Raw genomic sequence first — 16,358 nt, 5'->3', positions numbered from 1 at the left:
TAGGGTAATAGCCTTGAGCTGAATTGCTCAGAGACATGCCCAAACCCAGAGTTCAAGCCCCATGACAGACCAAAAACAAAAAAAAACATGGAGATTTCATATAACCAGAATTCTCCAACACATTCTTTTTCGTTCCCTTTAGATAGTGCTTTTAGTGTTTTTAGGAGTTCCGTTACAGGAGGCTAGGGGTGGTCTGGCAAAGTATTACCACTTATTTCAGACTCGGTGCTCTGATTTTCCAATAATCATATGCTATCTTATACTATCACATTAGAGAGTTTAGCCACTGAAGGAAAGGTAGTGTAGCTTTCATGATGAGACATTTCCTTGCCTGTCCTACCAAGTCCATGACCCCAGGGTTTTCCAAGGATTTTTTTTGTTATTGTTGGTCATGGAATTTGAACTCTAAGCCTCCTGAGTAGCTAGTACTATAGTCGTGAGCCACAGTGCCTGACTTAGCTCCTAAATATTTTAAGTGTTCCAAACTACATTCAAATAGTAGTTACCATATTTAGTATAATCTAATTTTTCCTTTCTTTTTTCTTTGTTGCAGTTGTTCTTGTTTTGTGGTGATGGATTTTACTACGCTGATGATCAAGCCCAGGAATTTGTTTTTTTTGTGTGTGTGTGTGCCATCCTGGGCTTTGAACTCAGGGCCTATGTGCTGCTCCTAAACTTTTTTGCTCGAGGTTAGTGCTCTACCACGTGAGTCACAACTCCACTTCTGGTGGGGATTTTTGGGTGGATAATTACAGATGAGAGACTCGTAATCTTTCTTGCTGGCTTTGAATGGTGACCTTCAGCTCTCAGCCTCTTCAGTAACTAGGATTAAAGGCATGGCCCACCAGTGCCCAGCTAAACCGAGGTGTTTTTGCTAGACCAGTGCTATGCCACTAAGCTATACTCAGGCCCTAATCAATAGTAGCAACTAAAACTCTTAAGTCTCCATCTTAAGTGTTGCATTCTTTTATCACCACTTCAGTAGGATCTGTCCTCTGCATCTACTCAGTGATTGACCTTGCCAATTGAATAGGAAAGCCAGTTTATTTACAAGGAGCTTAAAACAGGCAACAGAGGAAGTGGAGTGCATCTTTCATTGTATAAGAAATCTCAGGAAGAGCAAATTTCAGCTTTAAAAGTACCTTGGTTTTCTGAATCCTATTCACTTCGGAGACGGACTGGGAATGATCATAGACTCAAAGAGCTATAAGCAGAGGTTTTTTTCTGTTTCTGTCTTTTTCTCTCCTTTCCCAGAAATCCTCCACTATTTATATCCTGAAGCAGCCAATCACAATAAAGGTCATCTGCGCATGCAGCAAGCATACATGGAAAAATCTAGCGATCACGCTCTATCCACAAACACGGAAGAAACAAATCAACCAATGCAAAGTAACTTCCTGGTCAGCAAGCTGCCAGGCACCATCTTATAATCTTACTTTCTCAAGAGGCTGAAAGCCTCCAACAGGGAAAATTACAAAAACGTAAGTTAAACCACACTAAAGAGAAACTGAAATAGGAAAGGCTCATTCTCTCTTGCTATGTTGCTAGACACACTTTAGTCTCTAGAATTGGTTCTGGACTGTCTGAAGTGGCAGTGTGTTGGGAAAGTCCAAATCCCTCAGCCAAGAACAGAATCATAATAACAGCTAAGAATGTAGGTTTCCTGCACCCCAGTGACAAGCCCTGACATTCAGGAAAACCAGTGTATTTGAAGGGAGGTTAAAAAAGGTGGAAAAGAAAGTGGGAAGGCTTCCAGTATCAGTAACAAGATGCTAAAACCATTTCTGCTCAACCTAATTAGTGCTTGATGCTAATCAGCAACTGATATAGGCATTTCTTCAAGTCAAGGGGTGATTAAATCATTAGGTAGGGGGACCTAGCATCTTCACCACCTGAAGGGGGTAAAGGAAGTGAATCTATGATCATGTTGTTTCTTGAATGTCAAAACCTCCTGGGAGCTTGGTCTTGTTGGATTCATCCAACACTTAGGATACATCAAGCCAGGACGGACAGCTTCTTGATTGCAGACACAGGGCCTTAACCCTTTCCTTTGCTATGGCCAAAAGTTTCCCCATGATAGATTGTCTCTTGTTGGGTTCTGCTAAACTCTGAGTTTCTCTTTTTGCTGACAAACCCACAGCCTCATTTTCCTACCTACATGTCAGGTTCTCTTCTCCAGGGTCTTCTTGAAAGATGCCATGAACTCAGGTTTCGGGAGATCCACAGTTTATACAGACAACTCTTTCTTAGGACTATTCTCTCTTCTGGAATCAATTCACTGTTTAAAAAGAGGGAAAGCCCCTCTTAATTTCCTGTCCTTTCAGCATGGCTCTTTATTATGCCCTCGATGTCTCTCATCCTGAGTCTTCACTCCTGTATTTTACTGTATCTTTTGTCTCTTAAAATGCTTAGTCTCTTTTTAGCTGGCATGGAACTTACTCGTATAATTCTCAGAATTGTGTAAGAGGTGCTTGGGAGCCCACGGCTTTTGTTCCTGTTCCATGCTTGACCCTTGTATCTTCAAAGTGGGCAAGTGGGCAGATAGTAACTAGGAAACTGTGCGCTCCACACTGGCGATGAACTACCCACAAATCACTCAGGCCTTGAAAAATCGTACCTGAGACAGTGAGTGTGTCAGTGGGAAAGCTTTAGTGCTCCCTACTCTTTTTTTTTGCCAGTCCTGGGCTTGAGCTCATGGCCTGAGCACTGTCCTTGGACTTCCTCAAGGCTAGAGCTCTACCACTTGAGCCTCAGCACCACTTCCGGCTTTTTTCTATACGTGGTACCAAGGAATCGAACCCGGGTCTTCATGTATGCTAGGCAAGCAAGTGCTCCCTACACTTGCACTGTTTTTCTTGATGCTAATCCTGGAGCTTGAACTCAGAGCCTGGGTCCATCCCTGAGCTTTTGTGCTCAAGACTAGCACTCTCCCCTTGGAACAAAATTTTCCTAATTCTTTACCAGCCATCATTCCACTGGAGTTTATACCCTCTTGATTTTGATTATTTATATTTGGATGAGGATAAGGATCCACTTGGCACCTTTGGTCAAAAGTGCTATCAGTACACACAATGTGGTTTCCAATAAGACATCCAAATGCCAGGAAGACTTCTGAGAGTCCCTGTTCACCCTGCTTCCTAGCATTCACATGTGTGTTATTTCATTTCCTCCTCAGTGCGTCAAAAATTAATGTATTTGCTTACATATTTGGATTTAGATATCTAAACAGTTAGAGAAGGGAAAGGGGATGAGATGTTACTTGCATTTTCAGCAGGCAAACAATTGTGATTTTTGTCTTGCTATCAGCATTTCTGCTTTCCTGGATTTGATGAAACAAGCTGCTGCCACATTGGAGAATTTTACAAGGAAGACAGCAAGGCCTCCAACCAACTCTAGCCATTAGTTAGCAAGAAATTGAGAACCTCAGCTCAATAGGATGGAGGAACTAAATTCTGTCAGCAGCTACCCAGTGAACATTGGAAATGAATCACTTCTCTGGTCAAGCCTTCAGATGAGACACCAGATGGAGTCAACAGCTTGATTACAATCTTGGGAAGAATGTTGATGAGGAAACCCAAATTGACTATTCCTGGACTCCTGATCCACAAAAATTGTGAGTAGTTATTAAATGACTAAATTTATAGTTTCTATAACATGCCCTAAGTGATTATAAACTTTGTACGAAAAACTTCACAGCTGGCAGATAGAGCCCAAAATCTTCAAAGAGGGTAATATAGAATCTGACATCTCTGCACATGATGTCTTTGTGTTGTCTTCACGTTGAGAAGGGCATCCCTGTACTTCTATCATGAAATGGTAGTGTCTTTCTGTAGAAAGTCCTTACTAGCTTCCAGAGGTTAGGTAAGAGGCTGATGGTAGATAGAATGACCAACACAAGGTCATTGTTTTTTATTCTTATTCTATTGCTATAGCTAACTTCCTCTATGTCTCTTTTGTTCTACAATTCTTCAAGGTACCCTGATGTGCAGTGAGACATAATTGTTGAGCTCAAAATATGAATAATGGGAGTTCAAGATAAAGTAACATGATATGAGATGTTTTTTGATGGCTTCTGTGCAGCTTCCACAACACCAATACCTATCCCTCACTCCACATACTTAACACATCACACACAGCACTTACCTGTGTAATATGTGAATCAAGAGCTGTTTTACTTTTGGGCCTCACAAGAGTAGTTGCCTTGCTCTGCTGATTCTCTACCACCTGAGCCACACCTTCAGCCCTTGTAAAATCAAGGGCCAATTATTTTTTTTGCCAGTCTTGAGCTCAGGGCCTGAGCACTGTCCTTGGACTTTATCACTTGGGCCTTAGCACCATTTCCGGCTTTTTTTTAATGTATGTGGGACCAAGGAATCGAACCCAGGCCTTTGTGCATGCTGGGCAAGCACTCTACCACTAGGCCAAAGTCCCAGCAAGGGCTAATTACTTTTGAGAGAGGATCTTGCCTTCTACTCAAGTAGGCACATCAACCACAACCTCCTTACTTTAGGCTTCCCATCATTGCTTGGGTCACAGATATATGCCACTGCTTCCAGCTTCCCTCTGTGGAGATGAAGTCTCTAGGACTTTTCTGCTTGGACTGGCCTAAACAATCCTCCTTATTGCTCACAACAAAATAGGTTGAGAAGGCAGGAACATACCACTGTTGCCAGCACGGGTTCTGCCTTGGCTAACCTCAAACCATAATTCCCTAATTTCAGCCTCCCAATAGCAAGGATTACAGGTGTAAACCACTAGTGACAGCTCAAATCTGGTTTTGTTTGTTTTTTAGGAAAGAATGAGACAATTTCTAGGAAAACATTCTTATACCTGGCCACTTTCACAGTTCCATTCTTTGTACTGTTATAAAAAGAATAGTTGGAATAGGTGACATGAAACCCTTTCTCGCACACTTGTTCTTATGACTGATTTCAGGTTGGGCTAATGTCTAATCAATACCATAATTACAGTTCCAAGACTTCCTGGAGTCAGCAAGGGGAATTTGTGGCTCTATTGTAGAATAACTCATCTTACCTACAATTGTTTGTAGTTTGGAATATTGAGAAGTAGGTCAAAAGATGATCTGAACCACATTCTTGATTTTTGGAAATGTGTGTCTGAACACTTGGAGTTATTTTTCTTTTCATGAAAACTGTGTGTGTGTGCGCGCGTGTGCACGTGGGGGAGGGGTGTGTGTGCACACACTTGCGCTCACGTGCACCCTGAGGCTAGAACTCAAGATCTGTGTATTATTCCTGAGCTATTCTTTTGCTCAAGGCTAGTATTCTACCACTTGAGCCACAGCTCCATTTCCAGCTGTTTTGATTGAAGATAAGAGTCTCATAGAGTTTCCTGGCTTGGGCTGGCTTTGAACCACAATCTTCAGATTTCAGCCTCCTGAGTAGCTAAGATTCCCAGTGTGAGCCACCAGTGCCTAGCACAAAAAATTATTTTAGATGAAATATATCTGAAAATGGTGAAGTTAAAGATGTGGGATAAAGCTGAGAAAGCTATTGTCAGGCTCCTTAAACAGAATTGGCCATCTACTTTAGAAGTGAAATAAGACAAATCTCATTAACAGCTACTGTAATTCCTTCATTTCCCTGTGCATATATCCAGGATCCCCAAACCCTAGTGCAGACGACAGAGAAAGTAATTCTATTAAAAGAAACATTTATTCTTGATTTGCTATTAGAGTGGTTATTCCCATCACAGGATGTGTTATACTGAAGAAATTTTTAAACAGAAATTTGAGTTCCTTTATGAATGTTTTCCTTCTTGTAAATGCTGCAAAAGCACTTCTTTTCAAAGATGAATTAGCCTTCAAGGTGTTCAAAAATATGAGAGCATGTACAAATATCTGGCATGCTTGCTTGCAGGTAAAGCTTGGATAGGACTTTGGCATTCTGGAGGGTGCAGGGAGGAAGAAAGTTTCTGGACTCATAACTGTTCTCTGAAGGCTGTAATCTTTTGAGGAGGTCTGTTATTCTCATAGATCCATCCCACAGTTGAACAGTAACTCGGGCGAGGAGAGATAGCTTCTTGCTGTGAGTCCGAGGTAGAAGGTTGTTCTTTGTTGAGCTTTGTCCAGTCCTGCAATTCTTTCTCCTGACTCATCCCCATGTCCTGAGGTACCTGTCTACATGCCAGTTTCTTCTCCAATAGCTTTCCAAGAGTTTCCATTAGCTCATGGGCTTCAGGAGGCCCACAACTCATAAAGAGAGCTTTATCTTTCTCAGATCTTTCCTCTCCTGTGCTTTTCTTCCTAAAATGAATCCACTGAAAAAATTGCCTTATTTTTTTTCTGAAGTTGCTTTCAGAAGGATTCTCTGCTTTCCTTTCCTGACCATCGTGGCTCTTACTTGTTGCTGTGGATATCTCTAACCCCGAGTCCTCCCTTATAAATTCTTCTTTTTTGGATTCTGGTGAGATCAGTCTTCTCTCAGGTAGTGTGTAACATTTGCCCTGGAACTTGGCATGCTTACCAGTGTCCCATTGCTCTGTATTGCGCCTTATGCCATCCAGGTAAGTATGCAGTTCCTGGAAAGCTTCCACTTCCCCACTGGAGATACTGTTGTCATAAGACAACGATGATTCAGAAGTAAGGCTGCCTGAAGGAAAGGACATGTCACTGGAAGAAGACTCATCCTGGTTATGTGACCCAGTATTCAACTTAAACTTTAGTGTAGGATCTTTCAGAATTGATAGGCTTATTGGGTCATATTCAGTGGTCAAGGTAGTTTCCACTTTACTTAAATGTGTATTTGTCATTTGTGTACTTCCCAACTGGTTGGGTTTTGTAAAATGTTCTAGATTCTCATGCACCATATTTTGTTTTCGAAGCACTCCTCTTCTGTGGTGAGAATTCCCATCCTCTGATGTATGCTCATCTCCATTTTGTCTCCTACACTTTGGGCTGTATCTGTTGGCTAATACAGTTTTTTTCTCATTAACTCTGTCTATATCGGATGTTGGAAAATGTTCTGAGATTTCCCCCATGCTTTTGTCCTGAAGCATTTTTTCTGTGTGGCTAAAACTTACCCTTTCATCTCTTGGATTAGGCCCAGCCACATCTTGCTTTGTGAACTGCCCTGGACTGTATCTACTTTCTAATTCACTTTCATTCAGATTCACTTTTTCTACGGTATTGTGTGTACAGAGCAAAAAAGTCTGATCTACAAGCTCATGCTCAATATTAGAAGGTAATCGTGTCAGGAGCCCATGTCCTTTCTGATCTACATGTAAGTTGGCAGAGAGAGAATGACGCAAGATAGGGATTGAATTTGTTGTCCCTACCACATCTTCTTGAAAAGATGTAGCACTGCGTGCAAGGTGCCTGGAGGTTGAGAGGAAGTCAAATTGGGGAAGGGGCCATGTTTTTGCTTCTCTCAACATGTAGAATTTAATAGATTCAAGAACCTTGAGGGGAAGGCCCCACCTCTGACTCATCTGAAACCTTATAATATGGGCTTCTAGCATCTGTTGTGTTTTTTGATCAAGAAAGGGAAGTTCCAGTGTAGTAACAGAGCAGAAGCTTCTACTTAATAGTGGTAGCAAATTTGTTTTTTCCATATGTGTATGAGAACTCCCAGAATGAGGTACCATATTGTCACCAACCAGCCACGAACGACACACCATCAAAGGAATCTGACCTACACTGATCTGCCAAAATTTTCTGATCACGTGCAGCCTAAGAATGCTTCTTATTTGAAGCTCATTCAGATTATTCATTGGGAGCTTTAGTGATGTATTACCTGAACTATTCCTTGAATTATACACCCATTTATTTTGTCTCTCAGGTGCAGCTGTTGGACAGTTCAACACATAGTATTCTGAATCCATTGGTAAATTATTTAATGGGTATTTCCCTAAGATGTGTCCAAGATTCTGTGCTGTATCCCTTCTCAGCTGCGAGCTTGTAGCAACACTCTCATAGAAAGTTCCCAGTTGACTCACTTGACTCTTCCTTTGGTCATTGCAAATATGGCCGTGACACTCAAAGGGTTGCAAGGAAACAGGATTGCAATTGTGGTGAGCTATCTGTGTTGAATTGCATTGTGGTTCCATTAGTACCAAAGACCCTGGGCTGAGATAGGCCTGGAAGCACCAGGGTGGGATTAGCCTATTTGGCACATGGAGCTGCAGGTTCTGGGGTTCACAAAAATGGCCAGAAAAGGCAGACACTGGGACATAGGATTGTGGGGTTTGCCTCACAAATTTTACATTGGAAGCTAGAGGGCAAATAGATTCTTGACGATTTTGGACCTCAGGAACTGAACCCCATGAACTATCTTGATGTTTCTGTACCATGTGACAGTCCAGGTATTGATTTCCATTTAAGGTGACAGGGTTATTCCTGTTCTGTGGACTGTGGGAAGGATTTCCACAGGGTGGAGAATACAGTGGTATCGTGAGAAGAGGAGGGTTCGCACAGGTATGGAAATGGGTCCGTGTAAAAGGTAGAGTCTGAGATTGTGTCATGGGTTGGGTATGCACATTGGCCAGAGGAAGAGGGATGGATTGAGGAAGTGGTGGTGGTCGTCTGCCCTGCATTTGGGCTACAGGATCTTTACAAATTTCATTGAATAAGATAAGATGAGGTTCTATTGAGCCACCTTCCCTAGACACCAAGAACGTAGCCACTATTGACTCACTGTGCAGAGATGGAAGACCCCAGAAAAGTTGACTGTCTTTCTGCTCTAAATTCTTCCCCATGGTCTTCATATATAGGAGCTGCTGATGGATTCCTAAATGCTCTGTTTTGCCTTTCATGTCCCAGTCAGTTTGGGGGGCTATGGTATCCTGCTCACCAACAAGGGAATGCATAGAGTACCATGAAGATGTCAATTGCTTTTCTGACCACTTTTGTTCAAAAACTGGTCTATCATCCTCCTTTCCTGCCTTTTCCAAAGTTTCAAAAATCGTTTTCTTCTTCTCTTGTCTCTTTAAAAGTTCCTGTATATTAAGGTCAAGAAAGGGAATATGTCTGTTCTCCACATGTGATGCATTAGAGTGTCTCCAGAAATAGGAATCCGGAGGATGGAAGGAAACATTTTCTTGCTGAAAATCACAGTGTGGCAATCTTGGGAGAAATGTGTTCTTGTTATGAGCCTGCCACCAAGAGAATTGAGAAATCTCCATGTTTTAATACTCTTTGCCTTTGATCGTTGGGACATAAAGAGGACATCAGCAGGACTACCTACCAGAAACAAAATGGCCTGTGGTTAGAGAATAGAATCTGTTCTCTTGAGTGTGATGTGTTGAAGGATGAAGATGCATGCAGTTAGCGAGGGAAACTTGGGATGAAGGAGAGGGCTAAGCTTTTGTGGTAGAGAGTTTGTTACCCAGTTGTGAGGATGAAAGAAATTCAACCGAACAGGAACGTGATCTGGTTAAGTGAGAGGATGGAAGGGCAAGTCGAGAAAGCTCAGGCAGAGAAGCTGGCATTAGGTCTGGAGGAGGGATTTCTGAGTAAGCAGAGTGCAGAGGAGGTGATGACTGAGTCACAGGAGTATGTGAAGAGCTGTGGGAGCCAAAGGCAACAAAGAGGGCACATAATTTAGGAATGCCTGTGAAAGCAAATGACTGGCCCCAGCAGTTGCTTTTATTACATACCTTATGAATGGGATTGGCATGGTGTTGAAAGGTGGTATTTCTACACTGGACTGGAGGGCTGAAAGAGAGAAAACACAAAGCTGTAGCCAAATGGAAGACATGGGAGCCTAGCAGAGTAAAGCCTGAGACCTTCTTTACTTTCTCCCATGTTCATTGTCTCTCAGTTTTCTATAATCTCTCTCCAGGAGCTTCCTTTTCCTAGACAAGTAGCACTGATAACCCTAGTATAACAGAACATATAAAATAAAGGGCATAGAAAAAAAAGACCAATCACTTTTTCAGAACATAAAGAAGCTTCTTGCTGCTCTTCTTTTTTCCATGTATTTTTATTGTAATTAATTGAAGGGTTACATTATATTCATCAGATAGAAGGTGCATTACTTAATAAACATTGGTACCCTTTCTCATGTCTTGGTCTACTTCTGTATGGCAATTTCTCTGACCTAGACAACCAGGAGACTGATATTCATAATGAAAGTAGAGACATACAGGAGTCCATTTATGGGAATCCCATGTGATATTTAAATCAGAAAGCACCAAGAATCAGGGACAAGATAACTACAATTTTTTGTTTTGGTGTTTTTTTTTGTGCTTGCTAGGCAGGAGCTCTATCACCTGAGTCATACCCATAGCCTTGGCTTTGTTTTATTTTTTGTTTGTTTGTTAAAATAGGGTTTTTTGTTTGGGCCTATGGTGGCCTAGTCAGTGATTATTGAATTTGTATTTCCCACACAGCTGGGATGACAGAAGAGTGCCACCACATTTATCTCTATTTTTTTTTGAGATGGGATGTAAGTTTTGCCTAAGTAGTTGGCTTGACAGGCAGCTGCACTTGGTGAGGTTATGAGGAAAGTTCACATACTTATGTGGCTTCATTTATAAAGTACTGTGATACTCAGAATCACCACAGGAGGTTACCGCAGAGATGAGTCTGAGCATCCCAAAATAAAGCATGGAACACAGAAGTTGTGACTCCAAAGCAACCACTAAACTTTCCTTGCCAGGCTATGTGTTCCTCACTTGACCAGCACCCACTCTTCAGGCTCATCACTGCTTCATGCCTGTGGCTGGGCAGAATACAGACCGAGAAGTGTTGAGTTTGACTGCCCTTCCTCCTTACTTCTCCTCTACAGGCTTTATTTTCTGAAAGACACTGCTTAAAACTGATGTCTTCAGCTGAGCACTAGTGGCTTATGCATGTTATCTTAGCTACTCAGAAACTGAAATCTGAGGATTGTGGTTCAAAGCCATCTCAGTGATACTCTTCTTACCTTCAATGAAAGAAAACCGGAAGTGGTGCTGTGGCTCAATTTGGTAACAAAAAAGCTCAGGAACAGCACTCAAACCCTAAGGAAGTTCAAGCCTCACAACTGACAAAAAAAACCCCAAATATTCATATCCTCAGAGATGATCAACCTAGGATCTCATCGAAAGACAGGCAAGTCACCTTTGAGGTGCTAGGTCAAACAAGTGGCACCTTACCTTAAAATTTCCTTTCTTTTCTTGGTTCTTCCCTGATGCTAAGAAGAAAAGAAACATAAAGAAGCTACTCTTAGGAAATATAGATATCCATTATCTAAAAATAATATTATTCCCAATTTTAAATAATAGTTTATTCCTTTCTTGATTAATTTTATAAGATGATCAGATTTTTCAATTTATTTTTTTTTGAGAATCTAAAAGAAGGACTTGAGTTCATACTTGAAGTTTAGTCAGAAGTCTCTCCTCTCTAGATTTGCCCAACATGGAGGAAGGCTTGGTGAAAATGCTTGACATTAAGTGAAACATAGGATCAATTGGTACAAAGAGTCCATTCCCCTTTAGAGCACTTGTAATCTGTAACTAAGATAAGTCAGAATCATGGAACTGGTGCTTGGAATCCCGCATACCCAGATTAGTTGGCTGTGAACTGCAAATGTAAACATTATCCCTACCTGAATCTCTAGCCTTGCCTGATCTATTGCTCTAGAAGAATGATCTCCTGGTCTCTCCTAGCCTTCTTATCTCTGATATCTCTCTGGGCCAATCAAAAGTTATCTAGCAATGTGAGAAGGTGAATAGGAAGCTAAAGAATCATCCTGTGAGAAAAGAGTCAATTATGGCATTAAGGAGCTTTGGAAAACTGAATAAGCTAAAAAAAATTTTTTAGTGCTATCAGAGAATGGAGCTCCCAAGTAAAACCACCTCCCACCTCTTCACAGAAAGCATAATCAAGGCAAAATCCAATGGAATCGTAAACTGGAAAGAACATTTAAGTGGACAATTTGATGAATTGCCAAAGAATGTTTGTGAACTATCATTAGAGTGAGGCTGCTCCATAGGTTTTAATCTTACACAGTTTCCTACATTTTATTTCGTGCAAGATTCCCTGTCAGGCTCTCACAGTGAAGATCCATGGGAAAACCTTCATATTTCCATCAGGAAGAGAGAAAAGGAACCATTTTCAAACAGACCCCAATTATTCTCTTTAACAGGAGCCTTCTTAGTAGAAGACATCAACACTAGGTGCTATGTCATATGGGAGAAGGAAAGTTGCCTATCTCCAGCCTCTTCTACCCACCCTGTGTTACCGTAAGATTCAGAAAAACAAAGCTAAAGTCATGAATGAACCCCACAGCCCAGGGACTCATACCTACTAGAAATAGGAGATTTAAACCCAACATGAGCTGTGTCATGAATGCTCTACTTAAGGAAGTAACCTTATGAAAAAATAAAGCACCAGAGACAAAACCTGGGTACTAGAAGAAATTTGAAACTCTGATGGTTATAACTATAGAAAACATTAAACACAGCCCAGTTCCTAGGAACTTAACATAAATTCTACCACTAGTAGTTCCTATTAGTGAACATCATTAATGGCTTTCAAAAAATCAAAACAACAACAGAAAACTCACAAAGTGCCCAAGGCTATTTCCTGGGATCCTACAAAATAGAATGATCACATGTTTTATCACTGAAACCAAGACCTCTCTGGGAGTGAAAAAGAACATTGCTAGGTGCCAGGGTCTTACAGCCATAATCCTAACTTACTCAGGATGCTGAGATCTGAGGTTTTTGGTTTGAAGGCAGCTACAGGTGGAAAATCAATGAGACTCTTATATCCAATTAACCATCAAAAAAGCTCAAATGGTAGAGTGCAAGCCTTGAGCAACAAAGCTAAGGGACAGACAGTTCCCAAGCCCCAAGTTCAAGCCTTAGTACCGTATCATTTTGAGCCACAGTGCCATTTAAAATATTCTTGTGATTAATTGGAGATAAACATCTCACAGACTTTCCTGCCTAGACTTTGAACAGTGATCCTCTGATCTTAGCCTTCTGAGTAGCTAGGACTATAGGTGTGAGTCACTAGTGCCTGGCAGGAATTATTTTAAAAACATTGAATACATATAAATAGAGAGTAAGACTGTAAGAGTAGTCACCACGGTATGGGAAAAGGAAATGGGAAGATAAATAGGAAAGAATACTCAGCATCATGTTATATACCCTAAAAATACACAGTTAGAACTTCTAGAAAAAGGGATCCAAATAAAATTAAACAAAATTCCTGTTTAAGATAACGTAAAGGAGAAAAAAAGGGAAAATAAAAAGGAAGATTGGGTATAATGAATATTAAAGTTGAAGATATGAGATAATACTCTTAACATATAAATCCTATAGATATTTGCCATGAAATATTGCCATGAATCAAAAGAAAACAGGCTGAGTGTGGTGGCTCATGCCTGTAATCCTAGCTACTCAGGAGGCTCAGATCTGAGGACCAAGATTCAAAGCCAGTCCAGGCACAAAAGACCTAAGACTCTTTTCTCCAGTTAACCTCTTGACAATGGGAAGTGGGGCTTGGATCAAGGGTAGGGTGGTAAGCCTTGAGCTGAAGAGCTCAGGGACAGCACCCAGGCCCAGTTCAAGCCCCATGACCCACAAAGGAAAAAAGGAAAGGAAACAGAAATAGTATTAATTTCAAGCAAAGCATACTGAAGAATAAGAAAAGTTACCAGTGATAAAAGAAGTATCAAATAATAATGAAGGGTTCAATTTTCCAACAACATAAGGAAAACATTGTGTATATATCTAATAACAGATTGTCAAAATGTATGACAAACTGTTAGAAATAGGAAAGGAAATAGATGAACCTACTGATACTGTTAACAGCTTCAACAAACTTTATAACAGAAATTGAAGCTTGGTTGTGCTGCAAATCATCAGGACATAGTCTGAAACAACACATTCAATCACTTGGATATCATTAATATTATCAAATAATCTCCCCAAGCTGAACAGAATACATAATCATTTCCCCATGCTCAAGTGGTACATCCTCCAGGATATAACACATTTTGGGAAATAAGCTATGCCTTAATAAATAAAAAAGAACAGTAGCCATATGAAATATGCTTTTAGGCCAAAAGCTGTTAAAATAGAAATCAGTAAAGGAAAGGTAGTTAGAAAATCCCAAACTGATCTGAGATTAAACAAAGCATTAACTCATTGATCAAATTTTTTGAGAGGTTTAAAATATGTAAAAGTAAATAAAATGAAAATGCAACTTAGAAAAATGTGTTGGATGCGGCAAAGGTAGTGTTTAAAGGGAAGTTTATCACATTAAATCCATGTATTACACTCGGAGCAGCTCTAGTTTTATTACCTGTTTGATATCTCTCTGTTTCTAGGCTATTGGGAAATACAAATTCCTCTTCTGTTAGCACAGAGAGAGAAGGAGAAACCCAGACAGGAAGTCGGAGATAGGAATACTCAAGAAGTCAAGTTGAAGTTCAGTTATGCTGTGGTATGGCTTCGAGGTCAAAGAAGAAGATCCACATCAGAATCCAGGCACTGAGTACACATTCTAAATTACACACCGTTCCACGCCACATCACAGAGCCTGAGCAGAAAGCAAAGATTCTTAAGGCTGGTGGTGGAGAAAACAACATAAGGGAATTGAACCTACAGCTTCCCTCCATCACCCAGATATGCTAATCTGTTCATCCCTCTTGTGTCCTATAGATGCCTTCACTACACCCTTTCAATAGAGTGTGTTTACCTCAATATTTTAATCATTCTACCTACTACCTAGATATTATAAGAGATCCTTTTATTGCATTGTGATCTCCCTTTGGATAACATGTAATCTTTGAAAGCTTTGCATGCTCAGGGACTTACAAGTTCTATTCTGCTCTCACCTACAGCTCCTCAAATACACAATGCTTTTTACCTGCACAAAAACAGAAACCTTGAACACAAAACCCCTTGAGATTTCTCAAGAGGTTCAGTGATAATGCTAAAAGCCTGTAGAGAGCACAGTACTTTACACCAATGAACAGAATCCAAAAAAGCATAAAAGGGAGACGACACAACAAACATTTTCAACATGTTTTCAATCATTCTTTCTCTCTCCAACCCTGCTTCCTCCTCATTCTGCCTTCCCTCTCCCATAGACCCCTCTCAACCGTTCTTAGTTTTGCATCAGTTGTACAGAGCAATTGTACATGTCCAAAGCCCACACAACCAGATCCATCCTGATGTGAGGGGTAGGCTTCACCTTAGCATCATGGGTCTTCTAATTAGGCTGATTGAACTTCATTTGGCAAGGCCCTTTGCTTTAAACCACATTTATGGTTACTTTATGAGCTTTTTCCTCCATCTACTTTGTAACTTTTCACCAAAATTTCCATTGGTTCATATAGAGAGAGAGATGTTATTTTGGTGGCTATTGTATAGTATATCTATTATCCTTTCATATTATTTGTTCACTTAACCCTTAAAACTCTTAAAACTTATGTATTTACAGCCAGGCTCTGATAGTTCAAACCTGCAATCCTCACTATATGGGATACTGAGGACCAGAGGATTGCAGTTCAAAGCTAGCTAGAGCAGAATCCCAAGTTAGAAGGGACGCTGAGATTGGGAGGACTGCGGTGGCAGGACAGCACAGTCAGGAAAATCCGTGAGGTTCTTCCTCCATGGCGGAAACTGGACCGTGGCACATTCCTGTGATCCACGATGGAGGCAGATTGTGGCTCAGATGCATACCTAGACAGGAACAAAACCAAACCAAACGAAACAGTGAAAAACAGAGTTGTAAGCAGTATTGCACCTGAGGCCTCCAAATTCCAGCTCCAGTACCACCAAAAATAGATCTTTTAGCTTCAGAAGTTTATAAACTGGTTAAGCCCTGTGTTGTTCCCTCATAGTATTGTTTAGCCATCAGGTTTGATGAATCCACCTTCACCCCAGACACCCAATCCTTGCTTTTTCTTACAATGAAAGCTTACCAGAAATACTAGACTGTTCTTTGTCCTGTCCTGCATGCGTAGCTTCTCCATTGTCTTGTCAAGCCGACTTCCTCCCATCTGCCTTCCCTTGACTAGAGGAGGTCTGTTCAGAAATACCTCTTATATAGCCTTGCATTCCTGGTGTTGCTTTGTTGTTGTTTGTAACAAGCAAACTCACAAACACAAAAATATCCTTTAATATATGACCAGGAGAAACCTCATCACAAAAGTGAACGTATCTGATTTTGTTACCTGGTATAGTATGTATATATGTTTGTTTGTTTATTTCAAATAAGGAAGGGAAGGAGGAAACAAGATGATTGGGAGGGAGTGGGGGGGAGGGAAACAGGGCCAAAATATGAAAAGGGGTATCCATGTGTGAGAAGTAATGCACCTACTACCTGACGAATTACAACTGTAATCCCTCTATACATTACCCCAACAATAAAATTTAAAAAAACGAAAAGTAAACCT

General features: G+C 40.7%; 1 protein-coding gene across 1 annotated transcript in view; it reads right to left on the bottom strand.

The window, feature by feature from the left end:
* Window positions 1–5,940: 5,940 nt before the first annotated feature.
* The window catches only part of LOC150064835 (spermatogenesis-associated protein 31D1-like), a 17,390-nt gene continuing 6,972 nt past the window's right edge, over window positions 5,941–16,358 (bottom strand). Inside the window, exons 2-4 of the mRNA XM_090329219.1 lie at window positions 9,616–9,673; window positions 6,363–8,802; window positions 5,941–6,194 (exon numbers count right to left, since the gene is read on the bottom strand). Of these exons, the coding sequence (XP_090185345.1) occupies window positions 5,941–6,194; window positions 6,363–8,802; window positions 9,616–9,673 (2,752 nt within the window). The remainder of the gene's footprint in view (window positions 6,195–6,362; window positions 8,803–9,615; window positions 9,674–16,358) is intronic.

Source organism: Megascapheus bottae, chromosome 3 (genome assembly GCF_031878675.1).
Source record: "Megascapheus bottae isolate mThoBot1 chromosome 3, mThoBot2.hap1, whole genome shotgun sequence".
NCBI lineage: Eukaryota > Metazoa > Chordata > Mammalia > Rodentia > Geomyidae > Megascapheus > Megascapheus bottae.
This window is presented reverse-complemented; position numbering and strand designations above follow the sequence as displayed.